Genomic DNA, 11,934 nt, shown 5'->3' with positions numbered 1-11,934 from the left:
ACTGTAAAGGACATTCTGCCTGGAAGGAAATACCACATCCCCCCCACCTCATTCAAACCATGGACTCCAAAACACACACACACAGACACACACACACACACACACACACACACACACACACACACACACACACACACACACACCATAATTTTACTATTGTCCTTATAAAACTCAATATTTATCTATAGTGTGTATTTCTTTTGTGCAATAGTTTTTTATTATTTCTCTATTATAAACTCAGTATATGTATATAGTGAATATTTTTCAATTTTTCCAATGTACCTGTGCTGTCCTGTACCTATGCAAATGAAAAAAAATCTAATCTGAATCTTATTTCTGGATGATTCCATAGACTGTAGACATGCCTGGAGGCAATCTTTAAGTTTTCTATTCAGTTCACATTCGTGGAGAAGGTGCTTTTACTCTGAAGGATAAGCGCCGGAAGTGTTACTGTTGCTCTGTCTGTGAGCTGCTCTCAGGGCTAGACGATAGCGAGAAGTGTTACTAGTCAGTGAAATGTTTTTAGTTGAAACGTCTTTAGTAGTTTAGTGACATGAAGAAGAGGTTTAACATTGACCTGGACGATTCTGCTTTCACCAAAGAAAGAACACCGGTCGGTATTTTGCAGAATTTAACGCTAACTTCTTACGGCTAGGAATTAGCTAGCTAACTAACACCATCTTCCTAGCGGGAAACTACAATTTTCAAAATTTTGCTTACGAAATAGCTTACCAACTTACCAACAACGTAAACGTGAGTAGCTGTTCTACATGATTTCATTAATTATTATCGATTCTCAGACAAGCTGTTGGTGTAATTGTATTCCAGCCAAAGCCGCAGTTTCTGTCTTCATCCAAAGCGGGACAAACCACCTCAGCCTCATCTGCATCCTCAGCAGCAGGGTCAGTGGACCAGCTCCTGTCTTATGCAGAATACGTCGTCCAGAGTAAAAGCAATGTTGCTGCTGCTCCTAAGAGAGAGGCTGCCCTCAAACTCCCCAGGACTGAAGGTGATGGAGCTACCAGTCTGAAACAAACCGAATGTGGTTCAGTATCGTCTGCCACCGGAAGATGTGCAACAGTTCAGGACTGCGCTAAGGGGAATGAAGGTGGATCTGAAGGGGCTCAGAAGAATGAGGAGCAACAGGTGGCTGGCACAGACCAAGAAGAGGCTAACTGTCAAAGGTCAGATGCAAGACCGTGCCTGGGTCCTAAATCGGTGGGGTCAGGGAGCAGCATTGTTGTCAGTCCTCGACAGGTACTGTATGCCCCAGAATGTATGTTTATTCTACATACCTGCTTATTTCAAGTCAGGGACATATTACAAGGTAATTTAGGCGTTTAGTTACTTCCCATGGAGGGTCAGGCACTTATGTTGTATCTGGAAATAAACGAAAGTGTTTTCAGGTTTGTTATTTGGTTCGCACAGTGGTAGGTATCACATCACGTTTGTTTTTACTTATTCAGAGGGGAAATCCCATTCTGAAGTTTGTGAGGAGTGTCCCCTGGGAATTTGGAGATGTTGTACCAGACTATGTGTTGGGACAGACAACGTGTGCTCTCTTTCTCAGGTGGGTTTTTGTGCCTTTTAAAATAGTGTGTAAATGTGTGTGAGCTCAAGAAGCGGTGTTTGCATGTGAACACAGAGGAGTTCACAGTTTGTATTACTATTTGATTTGCAAACATGCTTAAGCAACATTTTTCATTTGTTTTTCTCTTGTATGTTTTGTTTTGCTTTAATGTTGGATTTTGGGCCTGGCTCCAAGTCTGAGGTATCACAACCTCAACCCAAATTATATCCACGACCGTTTGAAGCAGCTTGGACAGACTTTCACTCTGCGAGTGTTACTTGTTCAGGTAGATGTGGTAAGTAAAAAGTGTCTTGCAACACTAACCTTGACATTGACAAGTTATATTAATTCAGTCAATATTAATAAAAGTGCTATGTTTTACAAACAGTAATATTCTAATTCCTTATTTTAATTCCTTATTCTGGTTGTTGGTATTCATGAAACTTAGCCTTTTTCACTATTAGGGCAGATCAAGACATGTTTTAATTCATTGGTTGCTGGATATCAAATCTGTTAATTCTGATATTTTTCCAGTTATAACAGTGATAAATTAAAAAGCTCAAATTATAAAAATTATAATTGAATATGTTATTCCTCTACTATAGTGCTTTGTCTGATGGGCAGTGATGTTTTCCACAACAATAAGTTGAACATTCAGCAATGTTATTTTTTAGTAAATGGAACCGCCTCTACAAAACACAAAAGCATTAAAATGAAAGAATTGACAAATATTTTGTATACATACTGTATAGAAAAGATTTGATTCAAAAGCAGTTTTTCAGGATATGTCTATCTGCAGCAAATCTACAGCTCCATGTTCCATTTTTAAAGCTTTAAGAATTAATGTAGTTTTTCTCACTGACATTGGTTTTCCTAACAGAAAGATCCTCATCATGCATTGAAGGAGCTGGCTCGCATCTGCATCATGGCTGACTGCACACTCATCTTGGCTTGGAGGTAAGACCAGCAGCAGATTGCCAAGGAGACTCAACAGTTTGTTACAGGACGGACATAATAGAGATAGTGTACTATTTTAACTGTTGCAAATATGTAAACTTCTTTCATACTGCAGCAATCATTCTTGAAATATGTTGGTTTATTCTGGCCAGGATCAACAGGTGGAATAATGTCATGTTGTGCTTGGCAAATAAGCTATTAAAAAAAAAAAAAATTCCTAATGTTTTTGTTATGTTGATTTCACAGTCCAGAGGAAGCAGGGCGTTACCTAGAAACTTATAAGTCATATGAAAAGAAACCCGCAGACCTACTGAAGGAACAAGTTGAAAAAAACTATCTGTCAAAGGTTGGTAGATTCATCCTTTTCTATTTTTAATATGATAATTTCTCCAATTTGGAAAATTATGCAAGACATTTCAGTGTGACCAATTTAAGATGATGCAGTAAGAGGAAAATAATCTGCCAAAGTCTTGCAGTGTGTTTCGGTCTTGGAACAATGCTGTGCTGATTGGATTTTGATGTGTCTTTTTTTTAAGGTTACAGACTGTCTAACCACAGTAAAGTCTATAAACAAGACTGATGCCATTACCTTGCTGTCCACTTTCTCGGTGAGTAGTTTCATTTTACTTAGTTACATTTAGTGATGTTCTCATATTGTCAGAGGGAATGATGTGGTCAATATATCGAGATGATTACTTTTTATTTATTTTTTTATTTTACAGTCTATAGAGGGAATCATCAGTGCATCTAAGGAGGACCTGGTTCTCTGTCCAGGCCTTGGACCACAAAAAGTATGTAAAAATACCTATGCAGGTTATGAATATACAGAGCGTAGATGAAACATTTGTTGAATTACTATGTTGACAATTTGTGCACACAGGCGAGACGACTCTACGATGTTCTGCACAAGCCCTTCCTCAAGTCGAAAACAGAAGACAACTGAAACATCTGACCAATGATGTGTGACATGCCTCTGAAAAGAACTTGGCAAAGTTGGTCATCACGTTGAACAGACACACACAAGGACTATACTACAAACATTCTTTCTATACTGAGTCAAAGAAAGAAATGTGCAACATGTGACAGCTCTCAGACTGAGAATCAGCTGGTATTGTTTTAAGGATTTAAGATGTGGACTTTTCAAGTATTTGAGCTGTACACTGATGAGATTTTTTTTTTGAGTTATGGAGTGATATCATTTGTTTATTGTTACATTACATTGTTATAAAATAAATATTTTGTACTATTTATATACTGTCCAATGTTCCTTCATTCTTGCTTGATTTATTTAATTTGCTCAACACAAAACAACCGGAATGCTAAAATATCTTGTTCGTGTACAAAAACAAGGGATATTTTAAAAAAAGATATATTATTTAAATGCATGAAACTTTAACATTGAAACTGAGTATTTTGATGAGCGAGAGAGAGGATGGGAGGGGCTGGATATCTTACCTTGGGCTGAAACATAAATGATGAATATAACATCTTGATTTCTGGTCAACTGTATATTAACTCAAGTATATAATTGTATTTGAACAACAACTGACAAACCCATTTGAGTATATAGAGCAGCAGTAAGGTTACTCAAAAAAGAGTAATACGTATTACCTTAAATTTATTCTTATATGATTAATAAAAGTGGAACCAAAAAGTTTTAATTAAAAGCGATTCCTCTAGTCCAGAGCCAGGTGTTGCGTTTAGGTGCTCCTCCGAAATTCCTGTTTCCAAATTCGGAAGTCAACTTGAAACAACTTTACTTTGAATACTTTGATGAGAAAATAAGAAATAGCCTGTAATTACCAATTAACACGACGAAATTACTATGGTGAAGAGCCAACTTCATAACGTGCACGATTTCCCAAATTACAAAATGATTGACTAGTATCAAACTTAAGTGGGATGTCACATAAAAGAAACACAATGAACAGAAAATATTAACCATACAACATATAGCATAATTGCCATTAATTACTGGCCTCATCTCCACCGCGTAGAGAAACTACCCAGCCACGTTTGTTATATCCGACGGCAATGAAGGCACAGTAACTTATTCTGACGTCAAAACAGGAAGTGTGTATCCACGCCAGCTGAAGTGTGATGTTTTCACCGCTCATTTCATACTTTAACCTACAGTGTTTTATCTCGTGAAAAGGTTTGAATTGTTTCTTAAAGGAAAACAAACCGCCACCAGACATGCAGACAGAGAAAGAGGATGAGGACGATGCATCGCCTGAAGAGTGCTTTGCTCGGTCCGATTTCACTGGAGGTGGCAGCGACCAGGTGAGAGACCCACACAGACCTCTGGCAGCATAGTAACTGCACTCTCAACACCAGAAAGGTTCAAGTCGGGGCATTAGCACTAAATGTGTCGCTTTTGTCCCGCAGCTTAGTTTCAGCAGCGGGGACAAACTGCTTGTAAACGCCAAGCCTTCATCAGACTGGTGGTGGGCAGAGCTGCGGGGGGTCGGAGGTTATGTCCCTGCCAGCTACTTGCGCACGGGTGCTGCTGGGGAGGAGGAGGAGGTGGAGGTGGAGGTGGAAGACGACGAAACCTCCCTGGAGGATCCATGGCAGGATGAAGAATACTTTGGCAGTTATGGGACACTGGTCAGAAACTTTAAATGCCCATCATATCCCGTGCATGTCTCATTGTAATTATCAACAAGTTCCGCATAGTGACAATTGTAAGCATACCATACGAGTTTAGACTGATTTGCATGCATTTCACAGTGGTAGTTATAAAAATCAACATGCAGAGACCTGAATCTCACTAGAGTCAGGTAAGCCTTCACAATCAAACATCATCTTTTCTTTTTGTCAAATATTATCTCTTGAAATCTAATGAAGCTGCTAAAAGGCACTGTTCTTTGGTGGTTTGTTTAAGGACAACTTCAGAGATTTCAGAGAGCTGCAGAAATGCATTACATTAACAAGGCACGTGTACATGTTTGAAACCTTTTCATGTCAGCCTTTCATTGAATGTACCTCTCAGAAAGACACATTGAAACAGAACCGTATTATTACAGTAAGTAAATTGCTGATTGTTTATTTGGATCCCTTTTAGTTGTTATATTGGCAACAACTATGTTCTTGGGGCAAAAAATAAAGCTGTGATGAATTGTCTCTCAACAAAGTTTTCATGTGTCATCCTAACAATGCCTGCTAGGAAGGTAGGAAATAAACAAAAAACTTAAAGTATGCTATGAAAAATATTTGTCAGTTATTGTAAAGTATGAACAATTCATGAGTTATTGGTCCGAAATTATGAAGACTGAAAAACCATGAAACATTACATTAATAACAATATCAGGTCAAGTCAATTTTTGTTTAATTAGCACCAAATCACAACAGAAGTTATCTCAAGGCACTTTGTAAATAGGGCAGGTCTAGACCAGTCTCTTTATAATATTTATAATAGAGATCCAACAATTCCTATAGGAATTATACCATGAGCAAGCACTTGGCGACAGTTGACACTAAAAACTTCCTTTTAAGAGGCAGAAACCTTGAGCAGAACTAGACTGAGGGTTCAGCCATCTGACTCAACCAGTTGGGTATATGAGTAAAATCAGGGAAAATAGTGAATATTATAACCATGAAAATATTTTTTCTTCATTTAATTATGTGATTCTTTACATAGGTTTATATTTCTGTCTGTTTTGATTTCACAGCACCTTTTTCCCCAATAACCATTCTTATTTCATAATGCAACTTTTCATCATACAGTGTTTGTCTGTCAGTCGAGAGGAAGCGTGCACAGACATAGTTATATGACTGGTCGTTGGTTTGGTCTGAATGAGCAGACCCCAAATCACAGTTGAGTTTAAAACCATTTTTGTATTATTTAAAAATGTAATGTTGATATATTTTGTCTGTTTATATTTGTAATTATCTTCATTTCAAAATATCATCTTTATTAATATTTAAGACTTTGGATCCCTACAAAAAAGAACATGCAAATAATATGACGAAAATATGTCTATTGACTTGTTGCATGTTGAAATGGTAAACTGTTGTTTAGTCACCTCAACAAATAATATCACTTTTTGTTTGTTTTATTTCATTTTGTGTAATGATGCAGAGGCTTCACTTGGAGATGTTGTCAGACAAGAGTCGCACTGAGGCGTACCGGCAGGTCATTCGCAGCAACAGTGCTTCCCTGAGGAATAAGGTGGTGATGGACCTCGGCTGTGGGACTGGCATCATCAGTCTGTTCTGCGCTCAGCTGGCACAACCCTCAGTGGTAATGTCAACAGTATGACTGCTTGGGATGTTACTCTCACACAATCACACACACACACACACACACACACACACACACACACACACACACACAGGTGGCAGGTGAGTAGTAGGGGCAGTCAGCTGTAGACTAAGGTTAACTTTTTCCAAACATAAAAAATCAACTAGAACTTTCTACCTGTGCATCTACCACAAGTGTACACATGGTCACAGGTGATAAGGTGTGTTTTACTGTAAGCTTCTGTCTGTGTACTCCCTTTGTAGTTCTTTGATTAATTTCACAACAAGAAATGTTAATAGTCACTTCAAACACAGCCTCTGGCCACTTGACCCCTTGGGGTCCTGGAGTCCTGCCCAGTTGGCCCATTCAGTAATCTGTCCATACAAGTATAGATTACCACCCACATATCATGAAAATGTGCATAAGTCAACCAATCTATGTTTAAAAATAACGGCTAGTGTTCTAAAATGTTTAGATATAATAGACAGGAGATCCAGAGAAACATGGTAAATCAGTGAAACAGAATCTCTGCATAATATACCAAATTATTCAGTTTACTCATAGGTATAATGCATATTGAACAGTAGTGAACCTATACTTCCATCTGCTGGACAAGGAGTGTTGCTACAAGACATCATGGTGTATAAGGTGTGTAAGTGAACCTGTGGTATTGTAGGTGTATGCCGTGGAGGCGAGCTCCATGGCGGATTACACCAGACAGCTGGTGAAGCAGAACGAATGTGAGGAGGTGGTTACGGTGCTCCAGGGGAGAGCTGAGGAGATCGAGCTACCTGAGCAAGTGGACGTCCTGGTGTCTGAGTGGATGGGTAACTGCCTGCTGGTAATCACGACACTGCTGATACTTTTACATCCAATAACATCATTACTGTATCCCATCATTGCTCTTTGAATATACTGCACTGTGTTTCTTTGTCCCTTCCCTCGGGTCTAGTTTGAGTTCATGGTGGAGTCAGTCCTACTGGCCCGGGACCGCTGGCTGAGGGAAGGTGGTGTAATGTGGCCCTCTTCTGCAGCCCTCGCCCTGGTGCCATGTCAGGCTGACACCTATTACGCAGAGAAAATGGCCTTCTGGGAGAGACCCTATGGCCTGGACTTCACCCCTCTTCAGTAAGAGCCACTAGTCAGCTGATTTCAGTAAACATTTTCCTGTTTCACTCATATTTTTTTGTACAACTAAGAACTGAAACATAAAAATTGTGACTATGCTTTTCTAAATTGGCAAGATAATCTATTGATAATCATTGATTCAAATCAGCTCTTCATGTAGATTCATAATATATGCTCCTCACCAATACTCCTAATCCAGTACAGACTACAGTACACATGTTCAAATTTACTTTGGTATAAACTCACTTAAAATCTATTGCTTTGTTATCTAATGCGAGCTAAAATACTATTAGTCCTTTTCCCAGCTGAGTCATATTAGATATTGTCTGCAGCAGAAACCAATTTTCCCCTTGGTGCTGAATAACATTTCATCTCTGCAGGCCTTTGGCACAGCAGGAGTTCTTCACCAAACCCAAGTTCAGCCACCTCATTGAGCCCAGTGACTGCCTCAGCGCTCCCTGTGATGTCATCTACCTGGACATGTACACTCTGCAAGTCAAAGACCTGGAGGTACTGTGTGTGAGCCATTATTAAAAACTGCTCCAGCCCTTACACATTAGATTTTTATAACTAAGAGGATGCGATTTCATTTCTCAGGAAATAAAGGGTCAATTTCATTTCTGTGTGGAGAAGTCTGGTGTTTTCCACGGATTCACTGCCTGGTTCACTGTTCATTTCGAGAGCCTGGAGACAGGAGGTGCAACAGTGGAGCTGAACACCGGACCTAACTCTGAGTACAAAACATAAAACACAACACTAATTCCTCTGTTGTGCAGTTGGAACATGATGAAGGATGGTTTATTCACTAACAACCTTACTACAATTTTAACAGCCAATACACATAATTCATATAATCAAAATTAGTGAGTGGTAAACATACAATACTTTGGATTTTATCACCACTGTCTACTTCTCTGAGTGTTATAGGCTGCAGATACTATATTATCTACTATTCTATATTAATATTAAGTAAATTCTTTTCTCTTCAGGCCGACACACTGGAAGCAAACTCTGTTCATGCTCGACAGGCCGGTCAGCGTGTATGCAGGAGACTCGATCAGTGGAACCATTGTCCTGCGCAGGAACCCCGTCTGGAGACGCCACATGACCGTTACGCTGCACTGGAACATTAACAGCACCACAGAGGAATCAGACAACTGCCAGGCAAACATCAAATCTGTGAGTGATGCATTGACTATAATCCATAAAGTGATGGGAGAATGTTTTATTAATTGTCATAGCACTGTTGTTGCATTTTTTCTATGCAATGTGACTCAGTTATGTAAACTAGCTTCCCAAGAGTCCTAATTTTATCTTTTGTATCCTTGGAGTTGTTCACTCGTGTTTTTTTCTGTCTGTGTCCGTAGGTCGGGACAAAGAGTTTCCCCATGTGGAGGTGACAGACCCTCACTGTGTCCATCAGCGGTGGAGATCCACAGAAAACCACTCTAATGCAACCTCTGTCAAGTTTAGCATCAGTGAGGGATCAGCTGTGAGCTGCTGCTGACCTGTAATGGAGTGTGTCATTCATATTACAATGAACGTGACGATCCCTCATCTGGGAGGATATGTACTCGTACTGTGGTACGCCGGTTAACTGCAGGCCCAGGTGATTCAACAAACCATGATTAATGTAGTACGAGCAGGTTAGCAGGAAAGAATTGACATGCTTAATATGAACTGTGGAGCACTACTTTAACTTCAACTTAAACACTTATTGGGCTCAGTGGGGAAAATAGATTTTATAGACGACAGTGTTGTGACGACAATGTTTAACAACTGAAACAAAACATGTTTAAACAGATATTTGTGCTCTCAGGTGCAACGAAAGAAATGTTTAAGTCCACCACACTATGTTTTAGTGTTTATTTTTATTCTATGTGCATATTGTTCCACAATAGACATTTAGTTTGCATTGCCTGTAATTTGTACAAGTGCTATACATGCCAATAGACTTATGGATTTAAGAAAACAACAGTTTAACCATGAAGTACAATGGTTAGAGATATCATATTCTTTTCTATATTAAGATTAGAGTGAGCATCGTATGTCACTGAAATATCACTGTTACAAATATCAATTAGCCTTAAGAGCTAATTATAGCTAAGTATACATTAAAAACAATAATTTACAATAATGAATTGTCCACAATAAAATTAATTATTCCAAATAAAATAACTGTACAATTAGTAAACTCACATTGCTATGTTTGGGGGACATGCCACTACTGTCCTGCATTTGTTATTATGTGCAGTGGCAGAACTGTCATAACACATTTCTTAATTAAAGACCATTTTTATGTCAGTGGATGCACCCTTCTTGGTCATTGCTCTGTTTTACTCTTTGCTTTTGATCTGGAGCGCGTGTTGACCTCTGAGGATAAAGGCTGAGCAGCTATGGATTCAGGAGAAGGAGGCCTGGAGAGTGGAACAAACAGGGGAGGTTTAACAACTTTTACTTTAACCTCCTTGCTTTTATCCTTTTTCTGCCTCAAGTGTTTATCACAGTGGTTAACAAACGTGTCCAGCTTGACAAAGGTCTTGTTGCACACTTTGCAGTGATAAGGTCGCTGTCCTTTCTTGAGGCGTATGTGCAGCCTGATGTACGATGATCGAACAAAGGTGCGGCAACAGACACCACACTTCAGATCCTCTGGGCTACCTTGTGTTGTCTGGGGCTGGTTTAGTGCTGGAGCAGACACCGGTTTGGCCTGTCCAGAGGATTCTGCAGCTTTGTGAGAGAGCAGGAGTGGCAAAGAGCGAAAACCCTCCCCACACTGCTCACACTTGTATGGCTGCTCCCCTGTGTGTAGACGAACGTGTGCCAGGAGCCCAGCTTTCTGGGTGAACGACTTGTTACAGTAGGTGCACTTGAAGGGCTTCTCGCCTGTGTGGAGCCGGCGGTGGGTCTTCAGATGAGAGGCACGGCCGAACGTCTTACCACACTCGGGGCATTTAAATGGCCTGTCCCCGCTGTGGATTATCTTGTGTGCCATCAGGTGGGCGGACTGATGAAAGTACTTTCCACAAGTGCTGCATCTGAACTTCCTCTCCTTGTTGTGAGAGGTGAGGTGAAGGGTCAGGTGGGCAGAGGAGATGAAGGTTTTATTGCACAGGCTGCAGCTGTGAGGGTCCAGGCGTATACGCCGGTGTGGCCGTCGACCATTAGGGAGGCTGCTGCCCGCCTGGCAGGAGGGACATTTGGAGGGAGTGTCTGCTTTGAGCACACGCTGCTGTTTAGGAGGGGAAGAGTCGCTGGCTTGATCAGGGTCAGGGTCAGGCTGTGGTAGGCTGAAACTGCACCCACAGTCTGAGCAGTGCCCAGTCTGCTGGCCTTTATCACTGGCTTTATCCAGCATGGTGCTATCTACAACCATAGTGGCAGAGCAGGGGTTTTCATTCTTTGACACATCACAGAGACATCTGAAAGTGATAAAACATAATGTTTGTTATACTTAACAGTGATGTAGCTGAGGGTAGCCATGCACAGTACAAAGCATATCCATGTCCACCTCTGCCTATTAGCCTATCAGCTTTATTACTGTCACAAAAAAGGCTAAGTCGCGGAATATCTCGTTTATGACACCGTGCAGTATCCAGTGCACAGCAGTACTGTATCAACACTCATCTGATCGCGTTGGTTGCTGAACTGACCAAACAGACGAACCTTAGTCGACATGCAAATCTGAAAATCCAGATACACACAACCTTTGCACAGCAGCCACTCAGCTGTATTGTAGGCCTTGCTCCGCCCTAAACAATGAGGTTATTCAATGACGCGATTAACAGCAGATAAATAAATCACGTACATACCGTGCTCATTCTTATCAAGAAAGTGCGGGCTGTATCGAAACAACTATCACACAAGAATAGTTTCAACGTCACAATAACAGAACCAGAGGACAACGGGAGGGATTCATGTCCTGTGCTTTCCTGCGAGCGGCTGCCCGGTGTTGTGATACAAAGAGGCTGCAGCATCATCTAGCGAGCGGCGGAATAACTGTCAACACATGTTTCCACGTAGAGGCAGAAAA

At 40.5% G+C, this 11,934-nt stretch overlaps 2 protein-coding genes and 1 pseudogene across 3 annotated transcripts; 2 read left to right on the top strand and 1 right to left on the bottom strand.

Moving 5' to 3' along the window:
• The first annotated feature begins 457 nt into the window (after positions 1 to 457).
• Positions 458 to 3,777, top strand: ercc1 (excision repair cross-complementation group 1). Its single transcript, XM_023428603.2, has 9 exons — positions 458 to 613; positions 829 to 1,257; positions 1,467 to 1,570; positions 1,766 to 1,865; positions 2,451 to 2,527; positions 2,774 to 2,873; positions 3,064 to 3,135; positions 3,250 to 3,318; positions 3,408 to 3,777. Exons 1-9 carry the CDS (start codon positions 554 to 556, stop codon positions 3,468 to 3,470), a joined length of 1,074 nt encoding a protein of 357 aa, XP_023284371.1. The 5' UTR covers positions 458 to 553; the 3' UTR covers positions 3,471 to 3,777.
• Positions 3,778 to 4,604: 827 nt separating this feature from the next.
• Positions 4,605 to 10,205, top strand: prmt2 (protein arginine methyltransferase 2). The gene is made up of 9 exons (XM_023428594.2): positions 4,605 to 4,810; positions 4,916 to 5,137; positions 6,612 to 6,773; positions 7,450 to 7,614; positions 7,726 to 7,901; positions 8,282 to 8,411; positions 8,499 to 8,635; positions 8,891 to 9,080; positions 9,269 to 10,205. The coding sequence occupies exons 1-9, from the start codon at positions 4,724 to 4,726 to the stop codon at positions 9,299 to 9,301; spliced, it is 1,302 nt and encodes a 433-aa protein (XP_023284362.1). The 5' UTR covers positions 4,605 to 4,723; the 3' UTR covers positions 9,302 to 10,205.
• Positions 9,754 to 11,820, bottom strand: LOC111671492 (uncharacterized; annotated as a pseudogene). Its single transcript, XR_015438627.1, has 2 exons — positions 11,714 to 11,820; positions 9,754 to 11,323 (listed from the first exon to the last, which is right to left on the bottom strand). The product of XR_015438627.1 is annotated as an uncharacterized LOC111671492 (transcript).
• Between the last annotated feature and the right edge of the window lie 114 nt (positions 11,821 to 11,934).

Source organism: Seriola lalandi, unplaced genomic scaffold (assembly GCF_002814215.2).
Source record: "Seriola lalandi dorsalis isolate HSWRI2012SDOR001 ecotype SW California unplaced genomic scaffold, Sedor1 jcf7180002054881, whole genome shotgun sequence".
NCBI classification, from domain to species: domain Eukaryota; kingdom Metazoa; phylum Chordata; class Actinopteri; order Carangiformes; family Carangidae; genus Seriola; species Seriola lalandi.
Note: the sequence above shows the minus strand (reverse complement) of the source record. Positions and strands in the feature narration are given on the sequence as shown.

What these genes read in the sequence shown, in the direction of transcription:
- ercc1 (XM_023428603.2), top strand. Translation starts at nt 554, where the DNA reads ATGAAGAAGAGGTTTAACATTGACCTGGACGATTCTGCTTTCACCAAA. An exon ending in ACGTGTGCTCTCTTTCTCAG is followed by an intron (nt 1,571 to 1,765) that starts GTGGGTTTTTGT and finishes CCTGGCTCCAAG; the next exon opens with TCTGAGGTATCACAACCTCA. An exon ending in CCTTGCTGTCCACTTTCTCG is followed by an intron (nt 3,136 to 3,249) that starts GTGAGTAGTTTC and finishes TTTATTTTACAG; the next exon opens with TCTATAGAGGGAATCATCAG.
- prmt2 (XM_023428594.2), top strand. Translation starts at nt 4,724, where the DNA reads ATGCAGACAGAGAAAGAGGATGAGGACGATGCATCGCCTGAAGAGTGC. An exon ending in GGATGGGTAACTGCCTGCTG is followed by an intron (nt 7,615 to 7,725) that starts GTAATCACGACA and finishes CCTCGGGTCTAG; the next exon opens with TTTGAGTTCATGGTGGAGTC. An exon ending in TGCAAGTCAAAGACCTGGAG is followed by an intron (nt 8,412 to 8,498) that starts GTACTGTGTGTG and finishes TTCATTTCTCAG; the next exon opens with GAAATAAAGGGTCAATTTCA.